The sequence below is a fragment of the Antedon bifida genome, chromosome 7, assembly GCF_963402885.1.
Source record: "Antedon bifida chromosome 7, ecAntBifi1.1, whole genome shotgun sequence".
NCBI classification, from domain to species: domain Eukaryota; kingdom Metazoa; phylum Echinodermata; class Crinoidea; order Comatulida; family Antedonidae; genus Antedon; species Antedon bifida.
This window is the reverse complement of record NC_136232.1, coordinates 488,350-500,583: the sequence shown is the minus strand read 5'-3', so window position 1 is coordinate 500,583 and position 12,234 is coordinate 488,350. Positions and strand designations below refer to the sequence as shown.

The following is a 12,234-nucleotide window of genomic DNA, read 5'->3' as shown; positions in this document are numbered from 1 at the left end:
GTTGATATTTTGCCTCTTCGCTGTCATTGGCCAGTTGGACCCTTTTAAAATTCTGTTATAAGCGTTAATATTGATATATTATGTGGAATAATAGTTTGCAATCATGTAGTGATTATTTATGCAATTTTTCCATTTTTCCATTTCCAAAAAATTTCGACAAAACTGTTTACTGAGGCTGTAAAAGTTGATGCAAAGCAATATATGTGCATGTATAGCAATATCATCGCAAAATAATTGAATTTTAAAAAGTCTATATTTTGGGCATTTTTCTAAAAAATTCCTGTACCTATAGTACAGTGATTTTTTCAAAAAATTGCAAAATTTCGACCCTTTTATTTTTCGACAAAGCTGTTTACTATGGCTGTAAAAGTTGATGCAAAGCAATATATGTGCACGTATAGCAATATCATCGCAAAATAATTGAATTTTAAAAAGTCTATATTTTGGGCATTTTTCTAAAAAATCCCTGTACTATAGTACAGGGATTTTTTCAAAAAATTGCAAAATTTCGACCCTTTTATTTTTCGACAAAAGTGTTTACTATGGCTGTAAAAGTTGATGCAAAGCAATATATGTACACGTATAGCAATATCATTGCAAAATAATTGAATTTTAAAAAGTCTATATTTTGGGCATTTTTCTAAAAAATCCCTGTACTATAGTACAGGGATTTTTTCAAAAAATTGCAAAATTTCGACCCTTTTATTTTTCGACAAAACTGTTTACTATGGCTGTAAAAGTTGATGCAAAGCAATATATGTGCACGTATAGCAATATCATCGCAAAATAATTGAATTTTAAAAAGTCTATATTTTGGGCATTTTTCTAAAAAATCCCTGTACTATAGTACAGGGATTTTTTGAAAAAATTGCAAAATTTTGACCCTTTTATTTTTTGACAAAAGTGTTTACTATGGCTGTAAAAGTTGATGCAAAGCAATATATGTACACGTATAGCAATATCATCGCAAAATAATTGAATTTTAAAAAGTCTATATTTTGGGCATTTTTCTAAAAAATCCCTGTACTATAGTACAGGGATTTTTTCAAAAAAGTGCAAAATTTCAACCCTTTTATTTTTCGACAAAACTGTGTACTATGGCTCTAAGAATTAATGCAAAGCAATAATATGAATTTAAAAAAGTAAATATTTTGAGCATTTTTCGAAAAATTCCTGTACTATAGTATAGGGATTTTTTTCAAAAAAATGCAAAATTTCGACCCTTTTATTTTTCGACAAAACTGTTTACTATGGCTCTAAGAATTGATGCAAAGCAATATATGTGCACGTATAGCAATATCATCGCAAAATAATTGAATTATAAAAATATTTTGGCTAATTTTTGTGTGTTTTTAATGTGTTAAATATCGACCTGTAAAATATGCATAGGGTAACATGCGCAGAACACACTATGTGATGTGCGCAATAGGTATTGCAAAATATGAAAGGGTCGAAATTTAGCAAATTTTCGAAAATTTCTCTGTACCTGACTATAGTACAGGGATTTTTTCAAAAAATGGTCAAATATTGAAAAAATATGTATTGAGTTAACATGTACAGAACACACAGTATGTGATTGCGCATGTCAATATTTTTCGCACCGCGGCTCTAGCCAGCTATGTCCCAGGAGGACATATTCATTAATAAGCTGTTTCATAGCGGTAGCTTTAGTATCTAAGGCTGACAATTTTCTAAATGTCGTGGGAGGAACACTGAAAAGTGACTTAGTTTTTTTATTTTTGTGGTGACCCTCTGGCAACTACCTTTTGTCTTTTTTTTATCATAAAAACTTGCTAGTGAAAAAAGTTGCAAAGTAATTAATTTGATCGATTTAAAATTATTCTTGAAAAATTTCATCTGGTTTCAAATTCAAAGATACTGCTGCAGAAAGCTGAACATCAGGCAAGTGATGGCACAAATCACCGAGCCATGATAAATGACAGAAGATCATCTCAGAGTCATTTGCGTGACCAAGGCTACTCAAAATAGCCAAAATGTAGAAGTAGTACTTGACAATTGGTTTACCGAAAAGTTCAAATTTATTTATAACACTTTTAATTAAAAAATATTCGCAAAAATTACAATTCCTATTCTTTTGTTGATTTTGTATCAAAACCCTATAAATTATAAAATAGAGTTGAAGAAAGAATGTAAAGGATTATTTTATATCAATTTTAAAGAGCCAACATATTAATGATGATTTTAATGTCAGTGTATTGTATATATTGTAAAATACTGTAGACCACCTTTAGTTATAGTCATCACCATTTATTATAGACTTGGTAACATAAAATAATATATAACAAGTTATAATTATCACTAATAACTTAGTTTGATATTGCATTTATTAACATGATATAAAATAAGTGAAGACTTGTGTGTGGTAGTTACTCACTATTTGATAAATATAATGTATACCAAGTCCTCATGTTATAACTTAGCTGCCTTTTTAAATTCTTGAAAATGACGCCTTCCATCCAAGTACAGCATAGATTCTGAAATGTAGTACAGTAATAATATGTATATCAAGTAATCATTACTAACTCAACTTTATCTCAAAATCAAAATAAGATGGTTATTGATGTTGAGTAGATAGTCCAAGCGGTCAGCCTTGTACGACTCATCATGAGCTACATATGTATTTTTCCTTTCATACAGGAAATGGAATGAGTTATTGAACTAGCTATCTTTTTATTGGGACCACTAAAGATTGGCATTGAACTTGGGTTACTCAAGTTACTTGACCAATTTAAGTATAATTCCTGTTATGATTAAACAAAATGGCTGACTGGGTTCATGTTCTATTGAACATGGTGTCTCTAGTTAATACATTTTTTTTAATGTCTGAAATACAATTACTACATTACATTGGAAAATGTATAAAATGATAATAAAAATGAAATTTTTGTAGAATCCTATGTATGTAAGAAATCTTTTTGTTGGTATACAACATTGATTGGAAAATCTTACCACCATATGTCTTTGGTATCACAGGTTTCACATCGCCTTTAGATGCTAGCGTGAAATTAAAAGAATTTGTTGTGTAATGCTCGCCTGTCTTGGGGTTCATGACCTCAGCGTGAACTCTGAGCTGCAGAAACTCGCCTTCGGTGTAAGTAATCTAGGTAGTACAAGTAATCATATTAAATTGAAATTTCTTTGTTAAAATTATGTTTATTTTTTATCATGGAATACATTGAAATCGCTTTATAATTCTTGATATTGTCGATTTATGAACGTAATAACCTTCAGTGTGTAGGATTTCCAATATCTTTGTTAGTTTATACCCCATATGATGGTAACGAACGATCCTTGATCGGATATGAGATGGCGTTTTTGACATTATAAATGGAATTAACGTATGCTTACTACTGACCAGAAATGATAAATGACAGCAATTACAGTGCATTATTAGGGAGTTAACCAACATGATTGTACCCCGCCTTTCAATAGATAATTTAAATTTCAATAGATATTAACAATGACTGTAATGACTAACACTATACATTGATTTACCCTTACATATTTGGCATAAACGTAACATATACTGCAAGCTTATCGAAGAAAATCATGATTGACTTTTTAAAACATGCATTACATTAATTATTCAGTTTATTTATTATTTTTTGAATTTCTCAGAAATTTACCCATTTGGTGTTTTGTATGTTATTACAGTATATTGATATTATTCTGGTCAAATAAATAAACGAAACGAATCATTTAGAAACACCAGCCATGATACACAAGTCAGTGGAGTAATAGGACAAAGTTCACAACCACAAAGTCTACATGGGAATAGGCTAGGTCTAGGCCTATAATTATTTATCATTATCATCATCATTATTTTTATGACGATAAAACGTGCAGGCCTAAATATACTGTATTTGTAGCATAATGCCCGTAATTTTTAATTGCAACTACGTTCAAATATACGCATGAGCTAATTTAAAAAACAAACTATACGACGCGAGGTCAATGCCTGATCGTCCGGCATAGGCTACATAAAGGTATTCTGTAGTACGTACGTTGTATACAGGTCTCGCCTAGCCATCTACACCATGACACACACAATAGAATCTTCTCCCCAAAAACACGTTCGTGGGAGAGCGTGGAAACGCGATCAAGAAACAATACGTTTCGTAGAATCGCAATCAAAATATAATGCCTTTCGTGGGAGCTCGTGGGAGCGCGTGGGAATGCGATCAAAGAACAATACCTCTCCTAGAATCGCGATCAAAAAACAATGGCCTTCGTGGGAGCGCGTGGGAGCGCGTGGGATCGCGATCAAAAGACAATACATCGTAGGTTCAACAATGCCCCACGCGTGGGCTACGAAGGGTTACGCGTGGGAACGAAGCAGTAATTATTAGCTGTACTGTATGTATCAAGTGAGGAATTCCCATTGATGAGATAGAATTGAGGTCCCCAAAATAAAGGCAGTTAAATATTAAGTAATAAAGTAGTACTAGAATATTGGGGAATGAGGGAATAAAGTAGGTTTGCTAAAATAAGGCCTCACAAGAGCGGTATATATAGATTACTTACCTGTGATGATAAGTAAAGCAATGAACCAACTTCAACTGGACGCTGAAACATTATGTCATCTATACATCGGAAAACAACCTTTGATTGGCTGGAGAAAACATTATTTAAATTAACATTACATTTTATGACAATCTATAGTATGTATGAGTAACAGTTTTTGATTGGCTAGGAAAAACAGCATTCTTTAAATTAACATTTATATTTTGATAATTTATGTATGAGAAACAGCTTTTGATTGGCTAGGAAAAACAGCAAGCAAGAGGCAATATATGCTTTAACACTAAGCCCTATTCAGCGAACACCTTGTTAGGTCCCAAAGGTGCCCCCTTAATAGGGGTTCTACTGTGGTTTCATATTTACCTGTGAACTAACGCAGCAGCATAAGCAATTTCAACTGCTTTTCTCATTAAATAACCTCCAAATATCTTGTTGTAAAGGTTTCGTTGCTGTAAAAAATCATGGTTTATAAAATGGAATAACATAATAAAAGATATGAAGCAATAGACCATAACAAATATATGAGCAATCTTACAATATACATTGGGAAGGCTTTTCTGACATGAATTGAAAATTGTGGATGTTGTTGATGTCATCACAATGCTGTTTGGTTATCGACAGGTGTTGAATACAAGTTGAATACATACCTCAGGAAAACATATAATAACATTCTTTAGTTTTGCATCTTCCATCCAAACTGTGTTTTCTGGTTTCACCCTAATTGAAAATGATACAGTTCTGAAAAAAAAACCATTAAAATTTGATGGTAATTTATGTAATGTAATGTAATGCGACATTTATATAGCGCTATTTCATGAAGATCAGAGCGCTGTGGACTTAGGTGTTTACACCTTTTCAACAACATTCTTCTCCCCTAAGGGTCACATCGTGTCATTGGCAGCCAACTACGGTGCCATTACGTCTGTCCACGACAGTGTGTGAGCGAACTAGTACACCGGGGTAACCCCCTACTCGTCTCGAAAGATGTACTATGTTCTTTAAAGTGCACACTAGCAATATACATACACTGGACCTACAGTTTATAGTCCTTATCCGAGAAGACTTGTTCTACCACCAGAACCATGGAGCGAGTAAGCCTCAAAACCCTGCCGATGTTATGGTTATGGATTACGGTTCTTATCAGTTGGTAAACTGATCTATGACGTTTGTCTACTCATACTTTGGAGCAACTTAACTTGCTGTTCACTAAGAGAGTTGGTAAACTGATCTACTGTATGAAGTTGGTCTTCTCACATTTTGGAGCAACTTAACTTACTGTTCACTAAGAGAGTTGGTAAACTGATCTATGAGGTTGGTCTCCTCAGACTTTGGAGCAACTTAATTACACAATCGAAGAAAATTCTTAACGAACACCTTAGTAGGCTATTTGGTGCTGAATAGGTTTTCGACTCCAGTTCTACGATGTAGAAGGAGGATCCCATATGTATGTATGTATGTTAACTTGCTGTTCACTAAGAGACTTGATAAACTGATCTATGAGGGTGGTACTTACTTAGGAAGTTCATAAATAACTGATGTATGAGGTTTTTCTCCTTAATTAAGACTTTGAAGCAACTTAACTTACTGTTTACTTAGAGAGTTAATAAACAATTGATGTACAAGGTCAGTTTCTTCAGAACTTGGAGCAACTTTTAAAAGTGAATGTTGAGACTGTTGTTTCCTTTTCTGAGTGACAGTCTCCGCTTCTTTTAAAATTAATTCCTCTTCAGGAGTTACAGCCTTCAACGGATTAACAAATGCTGATCTATGGAAGAAACATTTGATTTGCTTTTCTTATTAAGCTAAAGATCCAGTGAAGATCAAGACGTTACTTTTATTATTATCTTAATAATTTTACTTAATCTTATTTAGTGTATCTGTTTTCTTTTGTTTTCGTTTTTCGAGATTAAAAACGCCATTTTAGAGTACACAGTACTGCATACATTTAAATATTGGTGGTTTAAATATTATTTTGTATTGAATTTTACAGTTAAGGAGAATTTTACACAAATCAAAAAGAAAATGTATACCCTTTATTTGCAGGATCTCTTGCGACCATTAAAAATACTGCATTTAATTTATTTCGCATTTCACCATCTTGCATCTAAACAGAATTACCAATTATTATCATTATTGCTTCCCATGATATGGCAAATTAATTTTGAGAATATCTTAATATGGGTAGCTGTGTAGCCTAAGGCTGCATGAAAAAATCGCCAGTATATAAAAAAGAATGTTTATAAGCTAGGGAAGTTACTAAAATTCTAAATTCAATTATGTATGTATACAGATTCAACAGAGTGTAATTTTCATCAAAAAATTATTCTGCAGAAAGTTTCAGTTTCAGTTTTCAGTTTCTGGTCCAGCTCCGGCAACTAAAATCACATCTCAAAGTTTCGTTTTTACACTTGGGCTATGTGCCAATTTTTTTACTCGATATTCATGTGGCTTTCTGTGGAAACGAAAAGTCGCTATTGCTGTATGCGCAATCTGAAGCGAACATGATCTGGAGCTGACCAGAGCAGACATCTTTTTCTGTCACTCAATATATGATACAGTGATTTGTTAAAATACCTGCATGAGATTCATAGACACCTGCATTGATGTTTTACCTGTCCAGGTGATATTACCAGTCATCTTGACATCATGATCAGGTGACATTTCAGATTCATCAAGATCTGCTCAAAACAAATTGCAAACTTAACCTCATTTAAAAATTCAGTTTTCTGTAGATTGATTTTTCTATAAATTAAGCCATGGCGGTATAAAATGGATACACCTTGCTTTTAAACTCTACATAGGCTGTTCAGCACGTTACATCAACTCAATGTCAGCATACTGTAGGGCATAAGTATATGGCAACCTAACTACAATGTCTAGACCAAATTAGACCTACAATTTTACAGTAAGACAGAGAAAGGAATGAAAATATTAACAGATTTATTGTCTATTTTTTTTTTATTGAACATTTTGCATGCAGGCAGCAGACAATAACAATCTAATCTAGTTCCCACAGCTTCACATACAGACTAGTACTTGCTTGCCTACAAACAATTTATTATGTAACAAATTCTTTGTTAAAATCAATAATTTAGTTTTTTTGCTAAAAGGAATGTGCAAAATCCAGAATCATGACATAAAATACATTTATTACTGTTGAATGTGTGCTCAGTACCATAACAGCTAAACCTAGGGGCCCCAGAGCATGAGCAATCCAATGCAACTACCCAGTGTTGGAGGGCTCCTTAGGACTTTGCCCCCTGGTTAAGCCACTGTTTGTGCTGAATAAATCAACTTACCTATACGGTCTACCAATGCAGTGACTATAACCAAAGGTGATTGTTTCTCTCCAGTTCTCTTGTTGTGTTGGTAACTTATCCACACTGCACATAAAAAAAAGTGTACACTTCCAACTAATAACATTTCTTCCACATGTTCCACAAGCTTTAATAAATGTACATGTACAGTACATCTATATAAATATAATGAAAATACAGCGGTCCGAACTTGGAAAAACGACAGACAGAAAATATGACAAAATAATAGGAAGAAAATATGGCCAAATAATAGGAAGAAAATATGGCCAAATAATAGGAAGAAAATATGGCCAAATAATAGGAAGAAAATATGGCCAAATAATAGGAAGAAAATACATCCAAACAAAGAGGCCATCAGCATCTACAGTAAACTATAGGTATGTCAGGTGCTTTCTATGGCCAACGCATTTTACACATTTGGTTAACCCAAATGGCCCTAGTAGCAGCAAAATGGTCAAGATGTTTTTTAATTACCCAAAACAATTTGAAGACATTTCACCTTAAGGGGCTGACAGAATATCGCTTGAGATATATCCTGTAATTTAGAACATCTGAATATATTGTCATGACAACGAAGACAATTCTGAGATATATGTATATATATATACACTGTAATAATGAATCACTCTACAATGAATAGGTTTTTTTGCATTAGTGTTTACAATACAAAAATAATGAAGAAAAGTCACCTACTTATTGTTCTTCTTTCCTTTCCATCATACTATCTTTATTTATTTGCCAATTTGATTTAGTGAATTACATTAATTTCATGAGTAAAACATTAGCTACCTGCAAAAGTGTCAAGGTCTTCTAAAATACGTCCAATGCGTATGGTATTGCTGAAGTTGACATACTTTTCACGTAGAGCCGTATTACTCGCAAGCGGAATACATGACTCCTGGTAACTGTCTTTCATCGTCTTCACCTCAAGACTAGATTGATCTTTCGGTAACTGGTTGAATAATCCGGAACGATCACTTTCCGTGCTAAAAAATTGAAATAATCTTATTTCAGTGTGGGACACAAATGCCATCATTTAAATCACTGAAAATGTTGAAGAATTTTGTTAATTAAATAGATATCTCTATCTTATTTATAGTTGGATTTATTTTGGTGGAGAGGTCAGCAGCACACAAAAGCCCTTTTGTCACAGGTATGCTGGCACATATCTATTCACATAGGACCATCAAGATGGGAATCAGTATATACAGTACAGACATCCAGTATCCAAATGAGCGTGCTATTTCTGGGCAATAACCGTCTGACAAAATGTTATTTCTTGAGGACGCCCTTTATTGTAATTTACTTATAGATTTTACGTATACTGTAGATACTTACCCCCATTTCTTTTGTGCACCGGCCAAGTCATGAAGTTTTTGCCTCACTAAAAAAAAAATTAGATAACTATATTAATAAAAGTACACTGTCATGTTTTCAGATTTTCCTACGTGAGTGTAGTTAGTAGGCCTACTGCGTTTATGTGATGCAATAAAGGATTTTGAAAACGAAGATTCTGTTAACTAGCCTTGGTGAAAACTTTATCATACACTCATATAAAGATTACTAACTCATTACATGACTTTAGTATTGGCTGTGTGTATATTTTATCATTTTTCTTTCATTTTGAAATTCTATTAAACAGCCAATTTAGGTTTCCTCTGCAGCCAGCAGCCTAATTAACCTGAATCATACAGTCACTGTGCATAAAATAGTAGCTTTGTGTTTTTTTACTACATAATAAAGTGGTTATACATAATAAATACCACATCCATACATTCTTTAATACTTGAAATATTTTGTAAAGTAGAGCAAAATCTTGCATTCTTCATCACCTGTCTTGCAGATTCCTGACCTCTTACAAGCGTTAAAATACTGTAAATAAACAATTTTAATTGATAGAAAAATAATGCTTAAAAAGAATGTTTTAACTCTAATCAATAGCTAAATTAACGCTTAAAAAAGCATTATTTTTCTATTCTATTATTTACAATAAAAATTTTTTTTTTTTTTTTTTCAACACAGCACAGGCTTATTAGGTTAGCTAGCACCTAAATAAGGCCCTGCTAAGTCTACTGTACCTACTATACTGTGCCTAACCTAGGCTAGTACTACTCTAGTTAGACCTACTAAGGCCTAGTAGTACTCCTACTACTAGCTAGGCCTAGAGAGGCTAGGCTAGTGCTACTAACTAGCTAGGCCTAGTGCTACTAGGCTAGGCCTAGGTAGGCCTAGGCTGGTAGTAGGTAGTACTCTACTACTAGGCCTAGTACTAGCTAGTTGGAGGAGAGGCAGGCCTATAATAATCTACTAGGCCTAGGGCCTAGAAAATAAATGTAATTATTAAAGTTATTAAACTATGCCTAGGACCTAGGCCTAGGTAGCTAGCTAAGCCTAGGAGGATAGGCTTATGAAAATACCTTTTCAGGAAAATAGACATCTTTGAAGAGATTGTTAATTAATTACTCGTTGCCAGGTCAGGGTCACGGTCACGGCGGCGGGGATCGGGGCGGAATAAACGCCGGAAGTAGTATTGTTTACTTGTTTACTTGTTTCCCGTACACTTTCGTCTACGGGATCGAGGCGAAGCACTCAGTGCTTAAAAGCCCCTCTTAGCAATAAAATCATATTCTATATAGGGTGAAAACTTCAGCGGGTGGTTAGACCATGCGACGTTAAGTTTTGCTTTGAACGAGTTCACCGTAGCACATGAAACTACATCCGTAGGCAGAGCATTCCATAAGAGAATAACTCTCCTGGAGAACGTGTCCCTCCTAATATTAAGAAGAGAGCTTTTAAACTTGAGTTTATATGTGTGTCCACGGGTCCGAGATTCTAGATCAAATTCAAAAAATGTGTTGATCGAGATACGATCGAAACCCTTAACAATCCTAAAAACTTGGATAATATCCGCTCTCTGCCTTCGATATCTCATAGTAGGAAGACCAAGAATTCTCAAACGTTGTTCATAAGGGATATTTCGGTACCTAGGAATCAATCTTGTTGCTCTTTGCTGGACCTTCTCTATTTCATCCTGATCTCGTTTTCTAATAGGATTATAAACAGTGTTACAATATTCAAGCGTTGGCCTGACAATAGACTTATACAGCTTCAAAAATCCATCCTTATTCAAGAATTTAAAAGATCTATAAATCATTCCTAGTTTCTTATTAGCTCTTTTACAGATATCCGCTACATGCAAATTAAAGATTAAACTAGGATCAAAGGTAACACCTAGATCTTTCTCCTGCTTTACCTCATGTAGTAAATTACCAGCCATTGAATACAAGAACTTAAGATTATCACGACCATAATGAAATACCTTACACTTAGTGTCATTAAATGGCAATTGCCAAACATTAGACCAATGGGAAGCACTGTCAATGTCTCTCTGAAATAAATCCGCATCATCAATGTTATTGACCACTCTATACAACTTAGTGTCGTCTGCAAATAAACGTATACTAGATTCGACAACATCAGGTAAATCGTTAATGAAGATTGAAAATAAGATTGGGCCCACAACGCTACCCTGTGGAATTCCACTTAATACTGGAGCCTGTGATGATAATTGACCATTGACGCTAACTCGTTGCGTTCTATTTGACAAATAATTAGAGAACCAACCTAGTAGATTTCCCGTAATACCAAAACCTTTCAATTTGACTAGAAGCCTTTGGTGTGGCACACTATCAAAAGCCTTTTTATAGTCTAAATAGACACAATCAAAGCTATCATGGTTATCCAGGTTAGTAGTCCAACTCTCCAGGACATCAAGTAGTTGTAATGCACATGATCTACCTTGTCTGAATCCAAATTGTTCGTTGCACAAAAGACCATTACTCTCAAGATACATTGAAGTACACCGGAAGTAGTATAATTGTCGAAGGTCATTGTTTATTTATAAATTAAATACATGTAACCGGAAGAAATAATCATTATTTTATAATACTACTATAATTGACCTATTTAGGCCTAATATATACAAACGATCGGAAATACTATCACTGGTGTTGAGGTTACAGCAGGAAGTATATTATAAATGTTTCCGGTCATTTATATAATGACTTTTATATAATTATATTAATATATTTCCGGTGAAAACTTCAACACTTCCGGCGTAACCTTGCCCTTCTTCTGCTCTGTGAGTCGAGTTTGAAACTTTTTTTCCAGCTTTTTTTTTTAACCTGATCGTCTATCCATGGAGGTATTTATACCTCCATGGTCTATCTTTATAACCTGATTGGACCCGTGGCGATCGTGACGTCCGTGGACGTGACGGCGGCGATTGTCCATTCTCTCAGCTGAGCGGAAATTATCCAAAGCGCGTTATCATGGGCCACATTGCGTTTAAAAGGCGTTCTTGTTTGGATATGTT

The 12,234-nt window shown here is 34.1% G+C and overlaps 1 protein-coding gene across 1 annotated transcript; it reads right to left on the bottom strand.

Moving 5' to 3' along the window:
- Window positions 1-2,256: 2,256 nt before the first annotated feature.
- On the bottom strand, window positions 2,257-10,370 carry LOC144847479 (acyl-coenzyme A thioesterase 9, mitochondrial-like). The gene is made up of 13 exons (XM_078703865.1): window positions 10,277-10,370; window positions 9,634-9,731; window positions 9,198-9,243; window positions 8,649-8,845; window positions 7,842-7,925; window positions 7,117-7,220; window positions 6,573-6,646; window positions 6,128-6,307; window positions 5,190-5,280; window positions 4,906-4,991; window positions 4,546-4,633; window positions 2,971-3,121; window positions 2,257-2,495 (listed from the first exon to the last, which is right to left on the bottom strand). The coding sequence occupies exons 1-13, from the start codon at window positions 10,294-10,296 to the stop codon at window positions 2,431-2,433; spliced, it is 1,284 nt and encodes a 427-aa protein (XP_078559991.1). The 5' UTR covers window positions 10,297-10,370; the 3' UTR covers window positions 2,257-2,430.
- Window positions 10,371-12,234: the final 1,864 nt, after the last annotated feature.